The sequence below is a fragment of the Pan paniscus genome, chromosome 10, assembly GCF_029289425.2.
Source record: "Pan paniscus chromosome 10, NHGRI_mPanPan1-v2.0_pri, whole genome shotgun sequence".
In the NCBI taxonomy this organism is placed as follows: domain Eukaryota; kingdom Metazoa; phylum Chordata; class Mammalia; order Primates; family Hominidae; genus Pan; species Pan paniscus.
The window spans coordinates 38,355,712-38,374,927 of NC_073259.2; the positions used below are offsets into that span (position 1 = coordinate 38,355,712).

At 48.9% G+C, this 19,216-nt stretch overlaps 2 protein-coding genes across 10 annotated transcripts; one reads left to right on the top strand and one right to left on the bottom strand.

Moving 5' to 3' along the window:
• Positions 1-1,190: 1,190 nt before the first annotated feature.
• On the bottom strand, positions 1,191-7,258 carry CDK2 (cyclin dependent kinase 2). 5 transcript variants are annotated; one of them, XM_034935689.3, is made up of 8 exons: positions 6,851-7,258; positions 6,041-6,118; positions 5,806-5,926; positions 5,027-5,197; positions 4,402-4,503; positions 3,240-3,383; positions 2,734-2,937; positions 1,191-2,460 (listed from the first exon to the last, which is right to left on the bottom strand). In XM_034935689.3, exons 1-8 carry the CDS (start codon positions 6,964-6,966, stop codon positions 2,356-2,358), a joined length of 1,041 nt encoding a protein of 346 aa, XP_034791580.1. In that variant the 5' UTR covers positions 6,967-7,258; the 3' UTR covers positions 1,191-2,355. The 5 variants fall into 5 exon arrangements, with proteins under 5 accessions (XP_034791580.1, XP_003824995.1, XP_054951533.1 ...); XM_003824947.5 differs by lacking the exon at positions 3,240-3,383 and having other exon boundaries at positions 6,851-7,234; XM_055095558.2 differs by lacking the exons at positions 3,240-3,383; positions 4,402-4,503 and having other exon boundaries at positions 6,851-7,246.
• Positions 7,259-7,289: 31 nt separating this feature from the next.
• On the top strand, positions 7,290-19,171 carry PMEL (premelanosome protein). 5 transcript variants are annotated; one of them, XM_063593440.1, is made up of 12 exons: positions 7,662-7,682; positions 7,913-8,039; positions 11,548-11,658; positions 11,817-11,963; positions 14,670-14,804; positions 15,193-15,354; positions 15,606-16,328; positions 17,058-17,174; positions 17,414-17,498; positions 17,608-17,813; positions 17,916-18,003; positions 18,927-19,171. In XM_063593440.1, exons 2-12 carry the CDS (start codon positions 7,964-7,966, stop codon positions 19,060-19,062), a joined length of 1,986 nt encoding a protein of 661 aa, XP_063449510.1. In that variant the 5' UTR covers positions 7,662-7,682; positions 7,913-7,963; the 3' UTR covers positions 19,063-19,171. The 5 variants fall into 5 exon arrangements, with proteins under 5 accessions (XP_008976890.2, XP_063449510.1, XP_008976891.2 ...); XM_008978643.5 differs by lacking the exon at positions 7,662-7,682 and having other exon boundaries at positions 7,892-8,039; positions 15,606-16,091; positions 16,218-16,328; positions 17,895-18,003; XM_008978644.5 differs by lacking the exon at positions 7,662-7,682 and having other exon boundaries at positions 7,892-8,039; positions 15,606-16,091; positions 16,218-16,328.
• The last annotated feature ends 45 nt before the right edge of the window (positions 19,172-19,216 follow it).

Below are 19,216 nucleotides of genomic sequence, written 5' to 3' on the forward strand. Positions count from 1 at the left end.
TTACCCGCCTACCTTCGAGGGTGGGCTATATGTGCACGCATCCACCAATCCTCTGGAGAAAGGCGAGTCTCTTTGGGCGCTGTCACCAACAAGTACGAGCAAGGGACTCGACAGGCGGGGCCACAAGCCAATAGCGAGGGAGAAACCTCGAAGATGGACGAGGTAAGGAGCCATTAAAGAGCAAGCTCCTGAAGACAGGGGGCGGTACACTGCCGACAGGCGTATGTATCCACCAATAAAATCTCGACACCCCATGACCCCGCCTTTTGACTCATAAACATCTAATCAGGTGAGTGATGGAGGCGGGTCAAAGTGAAACTTTAACCAGTACTGCGAAAATACGGTACTTGACTGGCAGGCAAGGAGGGGTTGAAGGAAGCCTTAGGAAGGCCGCTACTGACCTTCGCCCCTCCCCCTGGACTTGGCTGGGGCTGGCTCTAGTGCCCTGCCTTCTATGACAAATTCGCGGGCGTAAAGGGAAATACCTCTTCTAGGGATCCGGAGCCTGGGAATTTAAGTAACCCTGACATCAGCGCTTCCTCCTTTTAGTGAGGCTTCAGTGGACAGGCGTATTTGGGGTGGCCGCGGGCGGTCTGAGATGTTTTTTGGTGGAATGAGACAATGGCAACTACAAGAAGTGGTAGCTTGGAGACGCTTTTTCAGAATCGTATGTAAATGTAAATAAAAGAATCTTTGGAAAACTTTTCTGTCTGTGATATGAAACAGAAAGGAAAAACGGCGGGCTTACTGGGAAATGCAGTGTCGAAAGGCAAATTCCCCGGGAGCCCTCTTCCTGCCGCTATGTATGTGCATGGGTGTGTGTATGTATGGGGTGTGTGTGTATTTGGTATATGTATACGTGGTGTGTGTGGTATATGTGTGTATATGATTGTGTGGTGTGTGTGTGGTGTGTGTGTGGTGTGGTGTGTGTGTGGTATGTTGGCTGGGGGAAAGGAGGTTTGCTGGTGTGTGGAGAAAGTGAAGTAGGAAGTATATAGGCTTCAGTTTCCCCAGCCATAAATAGGGATGATAATAACCACTTTGTTCACCGTCAGCACTAGCCAAAATGGGGTGGGGTGGGCAGCCATGCACAGAGAGATTAGGAAAAGGGGTCTGAAATCAATGATCACATACACACATTCATATTCTGTCTCCCACCATTCTTTCAGTAAATAAGAGGAGGAAAGAGATGAACTATAAAACTAGGCACATTTTTTTAATGAGCTACAAACTAAATTACAAATAACGTTAATAGCAAGAGCACTCAAGGACAAGGGTGACAGAGACAAATCATAAACAAACAAAAAAATGCTTTTTTTTTTTAGCACTGTCATTACAAAACCCCAAGGTGCACATGGCAACAAATCCACCCACTATGACCAAAAAAAAAAAAAAGCCAACTCTACTATTGGATATAACCTGAAATATAAATATAATTGTTCATCCTTCTTTTAAAGAAATATTTTTACCCATGCCCTCACTCAATCACAGCCCTGAAAAAGTGTCAGCATTCTCAAAATGATGCCTAAACCCTAACTTCTAACTCCTATGGGGTAGGAGGTGGACTTCAGAGGAAAATGGGATCAGGGATCCTTGGCAACTGAAGAACTAAGAATACTAAAAGGAAGAGAAAAATTCAAACATCTCTCACCTGCCTCATAAGGCCATGGTGAAGCAATAGATTGGAATGAAGCATAATCCCTGTCCCAGGGCCTCCCAGATTCCTCATGCCTGTAGAAGGGACAAACAAGGGGACTGGGGCCAATCATTTTTCTGCAGCCCCACCCGGGCTGAGTCTTCAGTCTCCAGCCTATTAGGTGAGGCAAAACACTAACTAGGGTATAAACTGATTGGATCTATTTTTTCAACCGAATTCTTTAAAATAGACTCCTCCCAGTGGTTTTGTTTTACTTGGTTCTCAAAAGCACCAACTTAGCCCCTGCTATCATTTGGCCTTTATAAACATTGTGGCAGCAGGAGGCTTGGGATCCTGGTCATCCCAAACACTGGAAATAATAATTATGGGGCATTCAGAGATTGGTACGGCAAATCTAACGTGTAGGAAGGCTTTTTTAAAATTATTTTTATACCAACCCTCTTCAGCAATAACTAAGAGAAGGGGGAAAGGGTGGTGGAGGCTAACTTAAGTGCATCTAATACTGAAACTTCCTTTCATTTTCACTGGTTCCCCCCTTTCACCCCTGTATTCCCAGAGTTGGCTGGCCAAGACTAGAAGGTGAGTGTTTAAGGCAAGATCAGAGGGCCCACCTGAGTCCAAATAGCCCAAGGCCAAGCCTGGTCAAGCCCACACTGGAGGAGAGGGTGAGATTAGGGCTGGGGGCTTCAAGAAGGCTATCAGAGTCGAAGATGGGGTACTGGCTTGGTCACATCCTGGAAGAAAGGGTGAGCCAGGGCTGCCTTGGCCGAAATCCGCTTGTTAGGGTCGTAGTGCAGCATTTGCTAGAGGGAGAGATGCATGTTGACTTCAATGATGTGATAGTGGACTAAATGGGCAGCAGGTGTTCCCAGAAATCAGGAAACCAGAACTCCTTCTACCCAAGGCAGAATTCTCACTTCCATCCTCCCATAGCTGAATCAGTGTGCCACCAGGGAGAGCAGGAACCAGGGAAATGAAACACTGAGGCCCAGATTTCAGGGTCTCATCCTTCCTTCATCCTGGAAAAGCCCTTCCCTGGGAGAAATGAATGAGGGAAAACAGGTGCCCACTCTCACCGATAACAAGCTCCGTCCATCTTCATCCAGGGGAGGTACAACTTTACTAAAATCTTGCCGGGCCCACTTGGGGAAACTTGGCTTGTAATCAGGCATAGAAGTAACTCCTGGCCACACCACCTCATCTGGGGTCCCCAGAGTCCGAAAGATCCGGAAGAGCTGGTCAATCTCAGAATCTCCAGGGAATAGGGCCCGGCGAGTCACCTGAAAATGGGGAAAGAGGAAATACCAAGACCCACGTTGACGTCAGTCAAAACTCTCCTCTATACAAAGGAGTTCCCACAGACAGTAAAAGGTCAGCAGGGCCCCATGACTCCCTCCCCAGGGCCTTTCATGGGGTCAGTCACACAGAACCTGAGACAATGAAGTTCCTTCATCTGTCTCCTCGCCCCCTCCTTCCTTCCCCAAACCATGGCTTTGCAGATCCCCAAGGCTGGGTGGGTCTGGGAGGGGGTGAATGTCTGGGGTGCCACTGACATGTAGCAAAGGTATCCCAAGCCACTCACGGGGTAGGGGGTAGACACTGCGGTCATCCCCCAACCTTGTGATGCAGCCACTTCTAGATACGAGCACAGCGGGCAGAGACTCTGTCTTCCATTTCTTCTGTGTTCCCCACAGCACCTAGCATGGTGCTGGGTACCCACTAGGTGCTTAACAAATATTTTTTGATGAATTGAGAGAGGAATACGGACAATTGTAAGGTAATGCACTGGGGGGATAAATGCACATTACATATGTATAGGCTAATGGTCTTTAAGCTCTTGGTTACAACCAAGATAAAAGACAATAAAACATATTGCTGATTTGAAGACAGCCTACTGCACTGCACTGTTATATTAAAGGAGATGGGAGCTTCTACATAAAGCCAGGCTTCAAGGATCCTTCAGTCTGAAAAGCCAGAGGTTGAAGGGGAACATGATCTAAATCTTTTTTTTTTTTTTTTTTTTTTTTTTTTGAGATGGAATCTCATTCTGTCACCCAGGCTGGAGTGCAGTGGTGCAATCTTGGCTCACTTCAACCTCCATCTCCCGGATTCAACCGATTCTCCTGCCTTGGCCTCCCAAGTAGCTGGGATTACAGGTGTGTAATCCCAAGTAGCCACACCTGGCTAATTTTTGTATTTTTAGTAGAGACAGGGTTTTAACATGTTGGCCAGGCTGGTCTCGAACTCCTGACCTCAGGTGATCCACCTACCTCAGCCTCCCAAAGTGCTGGGATTATAGGTGTGAGCCACTGCACCCTGCCTAAATCTGCAGTTTAAATGAAGGGTGTGGGTAAAATGACCACAGTTGTCTTCACTACATTGCTGGCACCATACAACAAGGTCTACAAGCCTTGAAATGAAGGCCTGAAATAAAAGAGGCACTAAATGGAATCATTCTCCCAAATATATGCAGACTACAGCTAAAACAGCTGCAGAAATGCTTTAACTCATTTCAGGGATAAGAGATGTATACCAGGTACTAAGGCTGTTTGAGGATATCCTAACACTGTGGTTGATATCAGGGCAACAGTTGCATCCTTTCCCACCATTCCCCTTGGTGCTACTTTAGAGAGAGAACCCTGTGATAGAAGGGCCATAGGTCTGGGCCAAGAAGCAGTTCTGTTGTTCTTGGATGTGGGGAGGAGGGGGAGGGGGCTGGGTGGAACTTGGGCAAGCCTCCATACCATCTCAGCAAAGATGCAGCCCAGGCTCCAGATGTCCACAGCTGTGGAATAATATTTGCAGCCCAGGAGGATTTCAGGAGCTCGGTACCACAGGGTCACCACCTGAGGGACGGGAATAGGGAGGGGCGGGGTGGTTTATAGGGTATGGAAATTCCCGCATCTCAGTTCCTCAACACTACTCTGCTTACTCTTGGCCTCTTAACAAGCAGTTTCCTTCCCTCCATCTTTCCCCTCCCACTGATTTCTAGTCCATAGTTCTGGACTGAACCCCTAATTTGAGATCTTCCTGGAAAAACTTGAGACAAATTGGTCATAATTTTATTTCTAAATTTTTTCTTTTTGTAAATTTGTAGAGATGGGGTCTCGCTATGTTGCCCATGATGGTCTCGAACTCCTGGGCTCAAGTGATCCTCCCACCTCAGCCTCCCAAAGTATTGGTATTACAGGTGTGGGCCCAGTTAGCAACACAGTATGAATTCCATGCATACCCTAAGACTCTTTAGGATGTCAAGAGATTATTTCTACCTAGTAAGAAACTGTTAGCCAGATATTTTTAGTAACTTTGTGAATACCCTAGTTAACACCTCTTGGGAAGCTCAGAGAAACAAGACATAAAGGGACTCACCTCATGGGTGTAAGTACGAACAGGGACTCCAAAAGCTCTGGCTAGTCCAAAGTCTGCTAGCTTGATGGCCCCCTCTGTGTTAATAAGCAGATTCTGAGGTTTAAGGTCTCGGTGGAGGACCCGATGAGAATGGCAGAAAGCTAGGCCCTGGAGCAGCTGGAACAGATAGCTCTGACAAAGGAGAAAGAGAGGACTGTGTTTCTCCATTACAGTGAGCAGATTGGGTTTGCTCTGTGCCCCCAAAACTCTACTAAAGCCTTTATTATGTTGGATTATAGTTACATATTTACAAGCTATTTCTCCCAATGGACTGTCAGCCCAGAGAGGATAAGGACCAAGTCTTACTCAATTTTGCATCCCTTTTCTACATGCTGTGCATTGAACAAATGTTTGTTAATAGATTGAAAGTAGCTCTGGGAGTGAAGAATCCAGCCCTAAAATAGACAATAGGGACTCACTAGCTAGGTCTTCCACCAAATGGAAGGGCTTTTTGGAGGAATTTACCAAGTGCTCTCAAATCCCGTTTATCTGAGTTTCATCTGACCTCCCACCTGAGTTGCTAGGTTGACTCACTAGAGTTTCAACTTTGATTGTTCAGTCCAACCCTAGGGTTAATGAATATAATGAGCAGGGAAGGAGACACAAAAAGAAGGGGAGTGTGTGTGTATAGGGGATGAGGGCTCAGAAGGAGGCCAAAATCATAAAATATCACCCTGAATTGCCTGCCACCAGTCCCCCAAGACATGCCCATGATGAGAGGAGCTGATGAGAAGCATTACCTTGATGAGGGGAAGAGGAATGCCAGTGAGAGCAGAGGCATCCATGAATTTCTTGAGATCTTGGTGCAGAAATTCAAAAACCAGGTAGAGTTTATTTTCTGTGTGAATGACATCCAGCAGCCTAGAGAAGGAAAGTTTGAGGAAATGGAGGTGTGAGAGAGAGAGAAATGCCCACACTGTACAGACAGAACTTATCCTCCTTTCCAGCTGGATCACCTCTCAGACGCATACTTACTTGACAATATTAGGATGGTTAAGCTCCTTAAGCAGAGAGATCTCTCGGATGGCAGTACTGGGCACACCCTCAGTCTCACTTGGAGAGGTTGGGAAAGCAGAGATGGGAATATGGTTACAAATATTCCCTTCCCCCCCACCTAGTCATTTCTTTCCCCCAAGGAGACACCACCCAGCACCCCCTAGGAAAGTGAGAGAAGAGAAAGGGTGATGGTAAGAGCTAATTCTTGGGTAGTCAGGGTGTGGTTTTTGGACATATTAAGGCCATTATCTCCTCTTTTCCCAGGGGTAGGTAAGTAAAGCCGCCTGGTGAAGGTGAAGCAGGGAGACTGTAATGGAGGGGAAAAAATGCAGGAGTAGCCCCCAGCCTCCCCAGAGGGGCCAGTGAGGTTCAACTGCCATTCTTTGGAAAGAGGAGAGAATTCTAAGGTGAGGGTGGGGCAGTGAAGAGGGCTCTTCATTCAGAAAGGCGATTCTCGCCGGTTCCCACATAACTCCACTCCATGGAGAGTCTTGGACCTCATCTCAGAGACCTCCTTTCTCTCCCCGAGTCTGTAGTCGCACATTTGGGGGCACGATCCGGCTCAGTTTGGGAAGAAAGTTTTCCATGGATTCCACACCACCCTATACTCTCCCCAGGGAGTATAAGTATACTCTTCACCTTCTACTGGCCCCCAACCCACCTCTCCACTTCTAAAGAAGTCCCTCCCTGCTCTCTTCCGGTCCCTGGACGGCTACCCGCCCGTGGGGGGTTGGGGGGGACAATCAAGGAGGTCTCCAGTTAGGAGTCCCGGGTACAGAGGCCACTCACGTGTCCAGGCGGATTTTCTTAAGCGCCACCACTTCTCCCGTCAACTTGTTTCTGGCTTTGTACACAACTCCGTACGTGCCCTCTCCGATCTTTTCCACCTTTTGGAAGTTCTCCATGAAGCGCCAGCGAGTCGGGTCAGCCCGGCCCTGGAGCGGGGGCCTGGGAACCCTGCAGAAGGCGGACCCTGGCTCTCGGGGGCCGAGGAGGGGGAAACAGGGCCCAGTACCGTGGCCCCGGGTCGGGATGGAACGCAGTATACCTCTCGCTCTTGTCAATTTGGCCAACTTGAAACAATGTTACCGCCTCCCACCGAGTTCCCGACCGCCACCAGAGGCCCCGCCCCTGCTTCCCGCGTTTCCCTGGCTCCGCCCCCAGGCCTTTCTATTGGTTAACGTCAGAGCCGGGGGGCGAGCCCAGCGCTCCTCCCCGCAAATGATCCCGCCCCAGGCAAGTTTGGTTCTTGGGGGCTAGACAAGTTTCTTCCCCGGTGGGGCGGCTGAACACTCTTCCCAAGTACCTGCTTTGGGTCCAAGTTTCCTACCTATGTCTCTAGTCTGTAGGGATTTCTTGATTTCTAACTCACTATTTTCACCAGTCCTGGGGAAAATATGTATCGACCTAAGGTTAAATTCCACCTGGCCCAGGAGCCTCCTTTGGAAACCAGGAAGCCAGGAATCTCGTTGCAAAGGAATCCTGGGCCTCAGAGGAGTCGTTGCCTCTGCCTCATAGCATACCCCGACACTGTCTCTGTTTTGGGATGCAGGGTTCTGTTTCTGTCTTTTTGAGAAGTTCCTGGTTTAATTCACTCTCCCATGATAAACTGTTGTGTCTGGTATGTGTTATGCAGCTGCCTTTCAGTTAGCTCTTGCCCGGGAGTGCATCAAGATGAGAGTGACCCAGTGAAACCAGAAACTGTCATTGAGTAGCAGGATGGGAAAGCAATATCTAGGGACCAGGATCCCTTTGTCAGTTTTTCCTTTTTCCTCTCCTCCGGCCCCTCCCAGGCCTTCTCTGAGGGAGAAGAGGAAGGGCTATGCAAATGAGCACCCTTTTCTTATATAGGGGCCTATCCCAGTCCCCCCAGTGCCTTTGGTTGCTGGAGGGAAGAACACAATGGATCTGGTGCTAAAAAGATGCCTTCTTCATTTGGCTGTGATAGGTGCTTTGCTGGCTGTGGGGGCTACAAAAGGTATGTGTGGATATGTGGACATGAGCAGGTGTGAACTTGGGGATGAATTCTCCCTGCTCTGGTTTCTGTCCTCCTAATGGGAGATAGGGGCAATATTTCAGGCGTCTCCCACTCATTTGATTTAGTGAGGATGTGGGCACCTGGGCTCCCTCCCTACATGGAGATTTGGGATTGAGCCTGAAAATAATCTCATATGCTTGGAGGGGCAGAAGGATAGAAGGTCTCTGTGGCACTGATTCTGAGGCTTCCTTGGCAGTGAGCTGGAGCACGGGCTCCAAAGGGGTGAAATGTGCGGGAGACTCTTTTAGGAAACGTCTCTCGGGGTAGGAGATTTAAAGTGGGGAGTCAGAGAATGTGGTATTGGGTAAGAACACTAAGGAGATACAATCCTCTCCTCTTGGGATGGGTACGGGTGAACACAGCCCAGACCTTTTGTTGTGGGGCTGGAGAGATAGGCAGAGGGGTCTCAGCTGAGCATCACATGAAAGGGCTCTGGGGGATTGGGCCTCGTGACAGGAGCAAGGGGCGGGGGTGGGGTGGTGAGAGGGTCTGGAATGTCCCGTGCTGCTCTGAGGAGAGTTGGAAGTGGAGAAAGAATGGGGTATCTTATGACTTCTCTTGCTCTAGTGGTGGGATGCTCAATAGATGATTCCAGATCCTCCCCCAGCAGAATCAACTAGGGTTACAGCACACATTAGAAAGGGAATGAGGCCGGGCGCCGTGGCTCACGCCTGTAATCCCAGCACTTTGGGAGGCTGAAGCAGGTGGATCATGAGGTCAGGAGTTCGAGACCAGCCTGGCCAATATGGTGAAACCCCGTCTCTACTAAAAGTACAAAAATGAGCTGGGCATGGTGGCACATGCCTGTAGTCCCAGCTACGCAGAAGGCTGAGGCTGGAGAATCACTTGAACCCAGAAGGCAGAGGTTGCAGTGAGCCAAGATCACACCAATGCACTCCAGCCTGGGTGACAGAGCGAGTCTCCGTCTCAAAAAAAAAAAAAAAAAAAGAAAGGGGATGAGGCCCGGCACAGTAACTCATGCCTGTAATCCTAGCACTTTGAGAGGCTGAGACGGGTGGATCACTTGAGGTCAGACCAGCCTGGCCAATATGGTGAAACTCCATCTCTACTAAAAATACAAAAATTAGCTGGGCATGGTGGTACGCACCTGTAATCCCAACTACTTGGGAGGCCGAGGCATGAGAATCGCTTGAACCTGGGAGGCAGAGGTTGCAGTGAGCCGAGATCACACCATTGCATTCCAGCCTGGGCAACAGCAAGACTCTGTCTCAAAAAAATAAAAAAAGAAAAGAAAAGAAAAGAGATAAAGAGGCCGGGTGTAGTGGCTCACACCTGTAATCCCAGCACTTTGGGAGGCCGTGGTCATAGGATTGCTTGAGCCCAGGAGTTCAAGACCAGCCTGAGCAACATAGTGAGACCTTGTCTCTACGAAAAGTAAAAAAATTAGCCAGGCCTAGGCCAGGCTTGGTGGCTCACGCCTGTAATCCCAGCACTTTGCGAGGCCAAGGCAGGTGGATCAGCTGAAGTTGGGAGTTTGAGACCAGCCTGACCAACATAGAGAAACCCAGTCTCTACTAAAAATACAAAATTAGCTGGGCGTGGTGGCGCATGCCTGTAATCCCAGCCACTCAGGAGGCTGAGGCAGGAGAATCGCTTGAACCCGGGAGGCGGAGGTTGTAGTAAGCTGAGATCGTGCCATTGTATTCCAGCCTTCCAGCCTGGGCAACAAGAGCGAAACTCTGTCTCAAAAAAAAAAAAAAAAAAAAAAAATTAGCCGGGCTTGGTGGTGAGCACCTGTGGTCCTAGCCACTTGGGAGGCTAATGAGGAAGATGGCTTCAGCCTAGGAGTTTGAGGCTGCAGTGAGCGATGAACGTGCCACTGCACGCAGGGTGAGAGAGCAAAACCCTGTATCAAAAGGAAAGGAAAGGGGAAAGGGAAAGGGAAGGAAGTTTCTGCAGGAAAGGCAAAAATGGGGTGAGGGTAGTTTTTGCTGTGCTGAACTATATACAGAAAGGAGAGGAGAGGGGAGGGAAGGGGAGGGGAGAGAGGTTTCTGCAGGAAAGGGAAAAATGGGGTGAGGGTAGTTTCTGCTGTGCTGAAATACATACATTACATCCCAGCCCTGCTTTCTCCCTAGATGTTTAGTCTCACAGATTTCTAGGAAGTTCTCCTTGATCTGACTTTCCTCACTGTGCTGCAGTTTCAAGTCTTTTTCTTTTACTATATTCCTTAATGTATCCTGGAAAGAGTCTGTTCACACCCACCCACCTAAGGCTCTTAACAAAAAGACTGTACTTATATTTTGGATCCTGATTTTAAAAATCATAAGACATTTTTCCAGATATTCATGAAATTTTATATGGACTGAGTTTGATAATTTTGTCTAGCATGAAATGACATTGTGCTTATGCAAGAAAATACTCATACATTTTAAATTTGTAGGGTTAAAATAACACGATGTCTGGGATTTGCTTTTACATACTTTAGCCAAAACAAAAACAAAAACAATAACTAGTAAGGATAAACAAAGCAAATGTGGCAAGGTGTTGATAGTTGTTGGACCTGGGTGGGGCAGATGGAGGTCCAGCATATCCTTTTCTTCTCAGACCTCTCTTGGTCAGTTACAATAATTTTGTCTTCCCTGTCCCCATCCCCAATCTCTGCCAGCCTCTAATCCATCCTCCTCACTGCTTGCCATCGTGATCTTTCTAAAACACAAATTTGATCATGTTCAAAAGTAAATTTTTATTTTTTTTTTTGAGATGGAGTCTTGCTCTGTAGCCCAGGCTGGAGTGCAGTGGTGTGATCTCGGCTCACTGCCACCTCCGCCTCCTGGGTTCAAGCAATTCTCCTGCCTCAGCCTCCTGAGTAGCTGGAACTACAGGTGCCCGCCACCACGCCCGGCTAATTTTTGTATTTTTAGTAGAGACAGGGTTTCACTTGGCCAGGCTGGTCTCGAACTCCTGATCTTGTGATCCACCTGCCTCAGCCTCTCAAAGTGCTGGGATTACAGATGTGAGCCACCGTGCCTGGCTAAAAGTAAATTTTATGGTATGTGAATTATGTCTTGATTTAAAACAAAACAGGCCAGGCGCAGTGGCTCACGCCTATAATCCCAGCACTTTGGGAGGCCGAAGTGGTTGGATCACTTGAGGTCAGGAGTTCGAGACAAACCTGGCCAATATGGAGAAACCATGAAACATGGCGAAACTAAAAATACAAAAATTAGTTGGGTGTGGTCGTGGGCGCCTGTAATCCCAGCTACTCAGGAGGCTGAGGCAGGAGAATCGCTTGAACCCAGGAGACAGAGGTTGCAATGAGCCGAGATCATGCCATTGCACTCCAGCCTGGGCAACAAGAGCGAAACTCCATCTCAAAAAAAAATGCACTTCGAATGTGAGAATGAATGGGGTGACATGAATAGAGTGTTATCCCTGAGAAGGAACTGAAAGGATCCTAGGGCCCTTCATGGCACATTCCTTTTAGTACCCAGAAACCAGGACTGGCTTGGTGTCTCAAGGCAACTCAGAACCAAAGCCTGGAACAGGCAGCTGTATCCAGAGTGGACAGAAGCCCAGAGACTTGACTGCTGGAGAGGTAGGAACTTGGAAGTTCCAGGGGAGGGCATGGTGGGAGTGGGATGAGGAAAAAAGCAAGATGAACTGCATCGAGTGTAGCTTGGGAAGAAAAGGAGGGGAAACGTATACAGGGAGGGGAAGCCCAGGAGTCCCAGCTAATGTAGCTTTCCTTCCCAGGTGGTCAAGTGTCCCTCAAGGTCAGTAATGATGGGCCTACACTGATTGGTGCAAATGCCTCCTTCTCTATTGCCTTGAACTTCCCTGGAAGCCAAAAGGTATTGCCAGATGGGCAGGTTATCTGGGTCAACAATACCATCATCAATGGTGAGTACTTCTCTATTCTAGGTCCTTATTCCTAGGGCTCAGGTTCCCTGGTATGCCCAGTGAGCTCAGGGAATGCCCCTTCCTTCTCTACTTTTTTTTTTTTTTTTTTTCATTTTTGAGACGGAGTCTCGCTCTGTCGCCCAGGCTGGAGTGCAGTGGCGCAATCTCGGCTCACTGCAAGCTCCGCCTCCCGGGTTCACGCCAGTCTCCTGCCTCAGCCTCCCGAGTAGCTGGGACTACAGGCGCCCGCCACCATGCCCGGCTATTTTTTTGTATTTTTAGTAGAGACAGGGTTTCACCGTGTTAGCCAGTACAGTCTCCATCTCCTGACCTTGTGATCCGCCCGCCTCGGCCTCCCAAAGTTCTGGGATTACAGGCGTGAGCCATCACACCCGGCCTCCTCCTTTAATTTTTAAAACAAGTTATATGTGTAATACATACTCATTGTAGTTAAAATTTAAAAACACAGAGAAGGCCGGGCGCGGTGGCTCACGCTTGTAATCGCAGCACTTTCGGAGGCCGAGGCGGGCGGATCACGAGGTCAGGAGATCCAGACCATCCTGGCTAACACGGTGAAACCCTGTCTCTACTAAAAAAAAAATACAAAAATTAGCCGGGCGTGGTGGCAGGCGCATGTAGTCCCAGCTACTTGGGGGGCTGAGACAGGAGAATGGCGTGAACCCAGGAGGTGGAGCTTGCAGTGAACCGAGATCATGCCACTGCACTCCAGCCTGGGCGACAGAGCGAGACTCCATTTCAAAAAAACAAAAACAAAAACAAAAAACAGAAAGCAAAAAGAAAAGAAAATTACAGCTGTAGTCCCTGCTACTCAGGAGTCTCAGGTGGGAGGATCATGAGCCTGGGAGGTCGAGACTGCATGATCACGCCACTGTACTTCAGCCTGGCTGACAGAGTGAGACCCTGTCTCAAAAAGAAAAAAGAAAATTACAGTCCCTAAAGTGGAGGACAGCAGAATTCAGGGGACCTAGAAGTTGAACAGACCTATATTTAAACTTGTCCTTGATATGTGACCTTGGGCAAGTTACTTGTTTTGTGTTTCCATTTCTTTTTTTTCTTTTCTTTGAGACAGAGTCTGGCTGTGTCGCTCAGGCTGGAGTGCAGTGGCAGGATCTCAGCTCACTGCAACCTCTGCCTCCTGGGTTCAAGTGATCCTTCCGCCTCAGCCTCCTGAGTAGCTGGGAGTAGCCTCCCGAGTAGCTGGTACAGGCGCATGTCACCATGCCTGGCTAATTCTTTTGTATTTTTAGTAGAGACGGGGTTTCACCATGTTATCCAGGATGACTCAAACTCCTGAGATCAAGTGATCTGCCCACCTCACTGTGTTTCCATTTCCGAAGATAAAAGGATTGTTGTAAGGATTAGAATGTGATAATATGTGTAAAGTACTTAATGTAGTGTCTGCTCTAGCCTACAGTAAAGGCTAAATAAATGCTATCTAGTGCTGTTATTTATTTATGTATTTATTTTTGAGACAGAGTCTCGCTGTGTCGCTCAGGCTGGAATGCAGTGGTGCGATCTTGGCTCACTGCAGCCTCCACCTCCCAGGTTCCAGCGATTCTCCTGCCTCAGCCTCCTGGGTAGCTGGGATTATAGGCTTCCGCCAGCACGCCTGGCTAATTTTTGTATTTTTAGTAGAGACAGGGTTTTACCATGTTGGCCAGGCTGGTCTTGAACTCCTGACCTCAGGTGATTTAACCGCTTCAGACTCCCAAAGTGCTAGGATTACAGGTGTGAGCCACTGCGCCTGGCCCCCTAGTGCTGTTATTTTTATTCCACTAGCTAGAGCAAATCACTCTAAATATTTTGATATGTGGCTATATATATATACATATATCTTCTTTTTCTTTTATTTTTCTTATTTTATTTATTTATTTATTTATTTATTTATTTATTTATTTATTTATTTTAAAGTCAGGGTCCTTCTCTCTCTCCCAGGCTGGAGTACAGTGGTGTGATCATAGCTAATTGCAGCCTCAACCTCCTGGGCTCAAGTGATCCTCCTTCCTCAGCCCCTGGAGTAGCTGGAACTACAGGTGCATATCACCACACCTGGCTAATTTTTTTAAAATGTATTTTGTAGAGACAGGGTCTTGCTATGTTGATCAGGCTGGTCTTGAATTCCATGCCTCAAGCAGTCCTCCCACCTCAGCTTCCCAAAGTGCTGGGTTTACAGCCATGAGCCACCACACCTGGCCAATTAAATTATAGCTTCTGGCCAGGCACGGTGGTGCACGCCTGTAAACCCAGCACTTCGGGAGGCTGAGGCGGGAGGATTGCTTAAGCCCAGGAGTTCAAGACCAGTCCTGGCAATATAGCAAGACCCTGTCTCTACAAAAAAATAAAATTAGCTGGGTATGGTGGTGCATACCTGTAGTCCCAGCTACTCGGGAGGCTGAGGTGGGAGGATTGCTTGACCCTGGGAGGTTGACACTCCAGTGAGCTGTGATCACACCACTGCACTCCAGCCTGGGCATCAGACTAAGACCCTGTCTCTAAAAAAAAAATGTAGTTTCCACACCCTCAACCCCCAACTACCACCCCAAATGGTTATATCATGGAGAATGTACTTTCTAGCTAGGGAATATTCCCAGAGCCCCTCTCTGATACCCTGGGAGCAATTTTAGGGGTTTTCATATACAAAAAAGAATGCCAGGGTTTGAGAGTGACTCTGTATTTATCTTTCAGGGAGCCAGGTGTGGGGAGGACAGCCAGTGTATCCCCAGGAAACTGACGATGCCTGCATCTTCCCTGATGGTGGACCTTGCCCATCTGGCTCTTGGTCTCAGAAGAGAAGCTTTGTTTATGTCTGGAAGACCTGGGGTGAGGGACTCCCTTCTCAGCCTATCATCCACACTTGTGTTTACTTCTTTCTACCTGATCACCTTTCTTTTGGCCGCCCCTTCCACCTTAACTTCTGTGATTTTCTCTAATCTTCATTTTCCTCTTAGATCTTTTCTCTTTCTTAGCACCTAGCCCCCTTCAACTCTATCATAATTCTTTCTGGCAACTCTTCCTCAATTGTAGTCCTACCCCATGGAATGCCTCATTAGGACCCCTTCCCTGTCCCCCCATATCACAGCCTTCCAAACACCCTCAGAAGTAATCGTACTTCCTGACCTCCCATCTCCAGTGCCGTTTCGAAGCCTGTCCCTCAGTCCCCTTTGACCAGTAATCTCTTCTTCCTTGCTTTTCATTCCAAAAACTTCAGGCCAATACTGGCAAGTTCTAGGGGGCCCAGTGTCTGGGCTGAGCATTGGGACAGGCAGGGCAATGCTGGGCACACACACCATGGAAGTGACTGTCTACCATCGCCGGAGATCCCGGAGCTATGTGCCTCTTGCTCATTCCAGCTCAGCCTTCACCATTACTGGTAAGGGTTTAGGAAGGGGCAAGGCCAGTTGTAGGGCAAGAGAAGGCAGGGAGGCTTGGATGGACTGGAAAGGAGAAAGGTGAAATGCTGTGCAAACTTAAAGTAGAAGGGCCAGGAAGACCTAGGCAGAGAAATGTGAGGCTTAGTGCCAGTGAAGGGCCAGCCAGTCAGCTTGGAGTTGGAGGGTGTGGCTGTGAAAGGAGAAGCTGTGGCTCAGGCCTGGTTCTCACCTTTTCTGGCTCCAATCCCAGACCAGGTGCCTTTCTCCGTGAGCGTGTCCCAGCTGCGGGCCTTGGATGGAGGGAACAAGCACTTCCTGAGAAATCAGCCTCTGACCTTTGCCCTCCAGCTCCATGACCCCAGTGGCTATCTGGCTGAAGCTGACCTCTCCTACACCTGGGACTTTGGAGACAGTAGTGGAACCCTGATCTCTCGGGCACTTGTGGTCACTCATACTTACCTGGAGCCTGGCCCAGTCACTGCCCAGGTGGTCCTGCAGGCTGCCATTCCTCTCACCTCCTGTGGCTCCTCCCCAGTTCCAGGCACCACAGATGGGCACAGGCCAACTGCAGAGGCCCCTAACACCACAGCTGGCCAAGTGCCTACTACAGAAGTCGTGGGTACTACACCTGGTCAGGCGCCAACTGCAGAGCCCTCTGGAACCACATCTGTGCAGGTGCCAACCACTGAAGTCATAAGCACTGCACCTGTGCAGATGCCAACTGCAGAGAGCACAGGTACGACACCTGAGAAGGTGCCAGTTTCAGAGGTCATGGGTACCACACTGGCAGAGATGTCAACTCCAGAAGCTACAGGTATGACACCTGCAGAGGTATCAATTGTGGTGCTTTCTGGAACCACAGCTGCACAGGTAACAACTACAGAGTGGGTGGAGACCACAGCTAGAGAGCTACCTATCCCTGAGCCTGAAGGTCCAGATGCCAGCTCAATCATGTCTACGGAAAGTATTACAGGTAAGAGTATCAGTGCGAATGAGGTTCACGGAGGTGGGGTACCCTGCTCTACTCTGTAAGTCTTACCCAGGACTCAGATGTTACCCAATCCTTTGCTTAGCACTATGGTCCCCTCAGAGTTCTCACTGGCCTGGCTATAAAGCCCTCCAGTCTCTCTTAATGACATGGAATAGGTCTGGAGTTCAGGAAACCAAGGTCTTCCCCTAGGCCATGAGGAAAGAGCTTGTTGCTTTCTCTACTGCTGAGAACGGTTGGCGAGACCAGGGAACAGACTGTGATCATCTATATAATATTTATAGCTCATTTTCTGTTCAAGCATAAATGCACGAAAATCCTTCCCAGATTCCGAGATCCTGATCCTTCCATTTCCCAACCCTGGATTCCCATCCCAAAGCAAAAAGGGAGGAATGAAACAGTGATGCTTAAATGAGTTAACACATGTTGAATGTCTAGCCTAGGACCTAACATAGTGTGGGGTGTGATAAACATTTGAGGATTTTTTAAAACTCCAATGCCACCCCTAACTGTGACTCTGGAGGAGTCATTTTCTTCTTCTGGGCCTCAGTTTCCTTATCTATAGAATAAGGTTTCCCAGGTCTTATCTGATTCCAAGCCTGTGACTCCAGAATCCAGTAACTCTGGTTCAACCTGAAAAAATGCCTGCTTGGCCTCTGCCTCCAGATGAGTCATCTGTCTCTTGATCTTGCCTCCTTGATCCTCTCCTGCCAGGTTCCCTGGGCCCCCTGCTGGATGGTACAGCCACCTTAAGGCTGGTGAAGAGACAAGTCCCCCTGGATTGTGTTCTGTATCGATATGGTTCCTTTTCCGTCACCCTGGACATTGTCCGTGAGTCTTGCCTACTTTGGGGGCTGATGGAGGCAGCTGTGTGCTACCTAGGGCTGGTCAGTGGAAGCACACCTTGGGAGGAATTACTCACCTAGATAGGAAGAATACCCAAATGCCAGAGTCCTCATTTGAAAGCACAGGGATGGGATTGGTGGAGCAGCCCTGGGGCTTTTCTGTCTCTGGGCTTTTGGGGAGGCCAGGTAGAGGAATCCTAACTTGATAAGCTTGCAACTCTGCAGAGGGTATTGAAAGTGCCGAGATCCTGCAGGCTGTGCCGTCCAGTGAGGGGGATGCATTTGAGCTGACTGTGTCCTGCCAAGGCGGGTGAGTGTCTCACTAGTGTGCTGGTAACTCTTTGGTTGACTGTTTCTCCGCTCTCTGGCATTTAGTGTCCCTTCCCAGATCCCCTTATATATGCTGACACTTCTTCCAGGCTGCCCAAGGAAGCCTGCATGGAGATCTCATCGCCAGGGTGCCAGCCCCCTGCCCAGCGGCTGTGCCAGCCTGTGCTACCCAGCCCAGCCTGCCAGCTGGTTCTGCACCAGATACTGAAGGGTGGCTCGGGGACATACTGCCTCAATGTGTCTCTGGCTGATGCCAACAGCCTGGCAGTGGTCAGCACCCAGCTTATCATGCCTGGTAGGTCCTTGGACAAGAGCTAAGATGAGGAAGGGAGTGGATAGAGGGCAGCTGGCAAGCAGCAGACACTGAGTGAAGCAGTGCCTGGGATTCTTCTCACAGGTCAAGAAGCAGGCCTTGGGCAGGCTCCGCTGATCGTGGGCATCTTGCTGGTGTTGATGGCTGTGGTCCTTGCATCTCTGATATATAGGTAAGGGCCTCATCACACAGCTCAGACCCCCTTATCCCTTATTATCACTACTCACTTTTCCTCAAGGGGAGAAGAAACCACCTCTCCCTTTGAGGAAGCATGGTGTCCAGGAAAGAGCCCAGGCTTTTAAGTTAGACAGACTTGGGTTGCAGTCTTGCTTGTAGGACCTGGGGGAAGTAGCTTAACCTGTCTAAGCCTCTGAAAAGTAGGTAAACTAATACTTGCCCTGTGGGGCTGTTGTAAAGATTAGAAACAATGAGTAAAGCACCTGGCTCTGAAGCAAGAGTGCAATAATTGATATTAATGACTGTTGTTAATAATATGAAGAGTGGGGGCAGTTTGGGTAAACTGAGTTTTCTTTTTTTTTTGAGACGGAGTTTCACCCTTTTTGCCCAGGCTGGAGTATAGTGGCATAATCTCAGCTCACTGCAACCTCCACCTTCCAGTTTCAAGTGATTCTCCTGCTTCAGCTTCCCGAGTAGCTGGGATTTCAGGCACCTGCCACCACACCTGGCTAATTTTTGTATTTTTAGTAAAGACAGGGTTTCGCCATGTTGGCCAGGCTGGTCTCAAACTCCTGACCTCGTGATCTGCCTACCTTGGCCTCCCAAAGTGCTGGGATTACAGGCATGAGCCACCATGCCTGGCCTGGGGTGAACTGAGTTTTCTACCTGCAAGAAGGGCAGATCCCCCAGGCCTGGGGTGGCATGGTCCTTAGGCAGGAAAGCTTACGGGGTGAGGGAGGAATGGACAGAGGTTACCACAGAAATAAGAGAGGGTAAACCCTGGAGGTGAGGAGAAGGGGAGGAAGCTAGGATCAAGGCTAAGCAGACTGGGATATGGGTGTGTTCCCTTCTTTGGAGAAGCACAGACAAGCTACCTTTGTCCATTGCTAACCAGTTTACCCCTTCTCCCAATATCAGGCGCAGACTTATGAAGCAAGACTTCTCCGTTCCCCAGTTGCCACATAGCAGCAGTCACTGGCTGCGTCTACCCCGCATCTTCTGCTCTTGTCCCATTGGTGAGAACAGCCCCCTCCTCAGTGGGCAGCAGGTCTGAGTACTCTCATATGATGCTTTGATTTTCCTGGAGTTGACAGAAACACCTATATTTCCCCCAGTCTTCCCTGGGAGACTACTATTAACTGAAATAAATACTCAGAGCCTGATGCTGGTTTTTCTGTTGCTTCTTGGGAGAATCTACGTCATTTAAG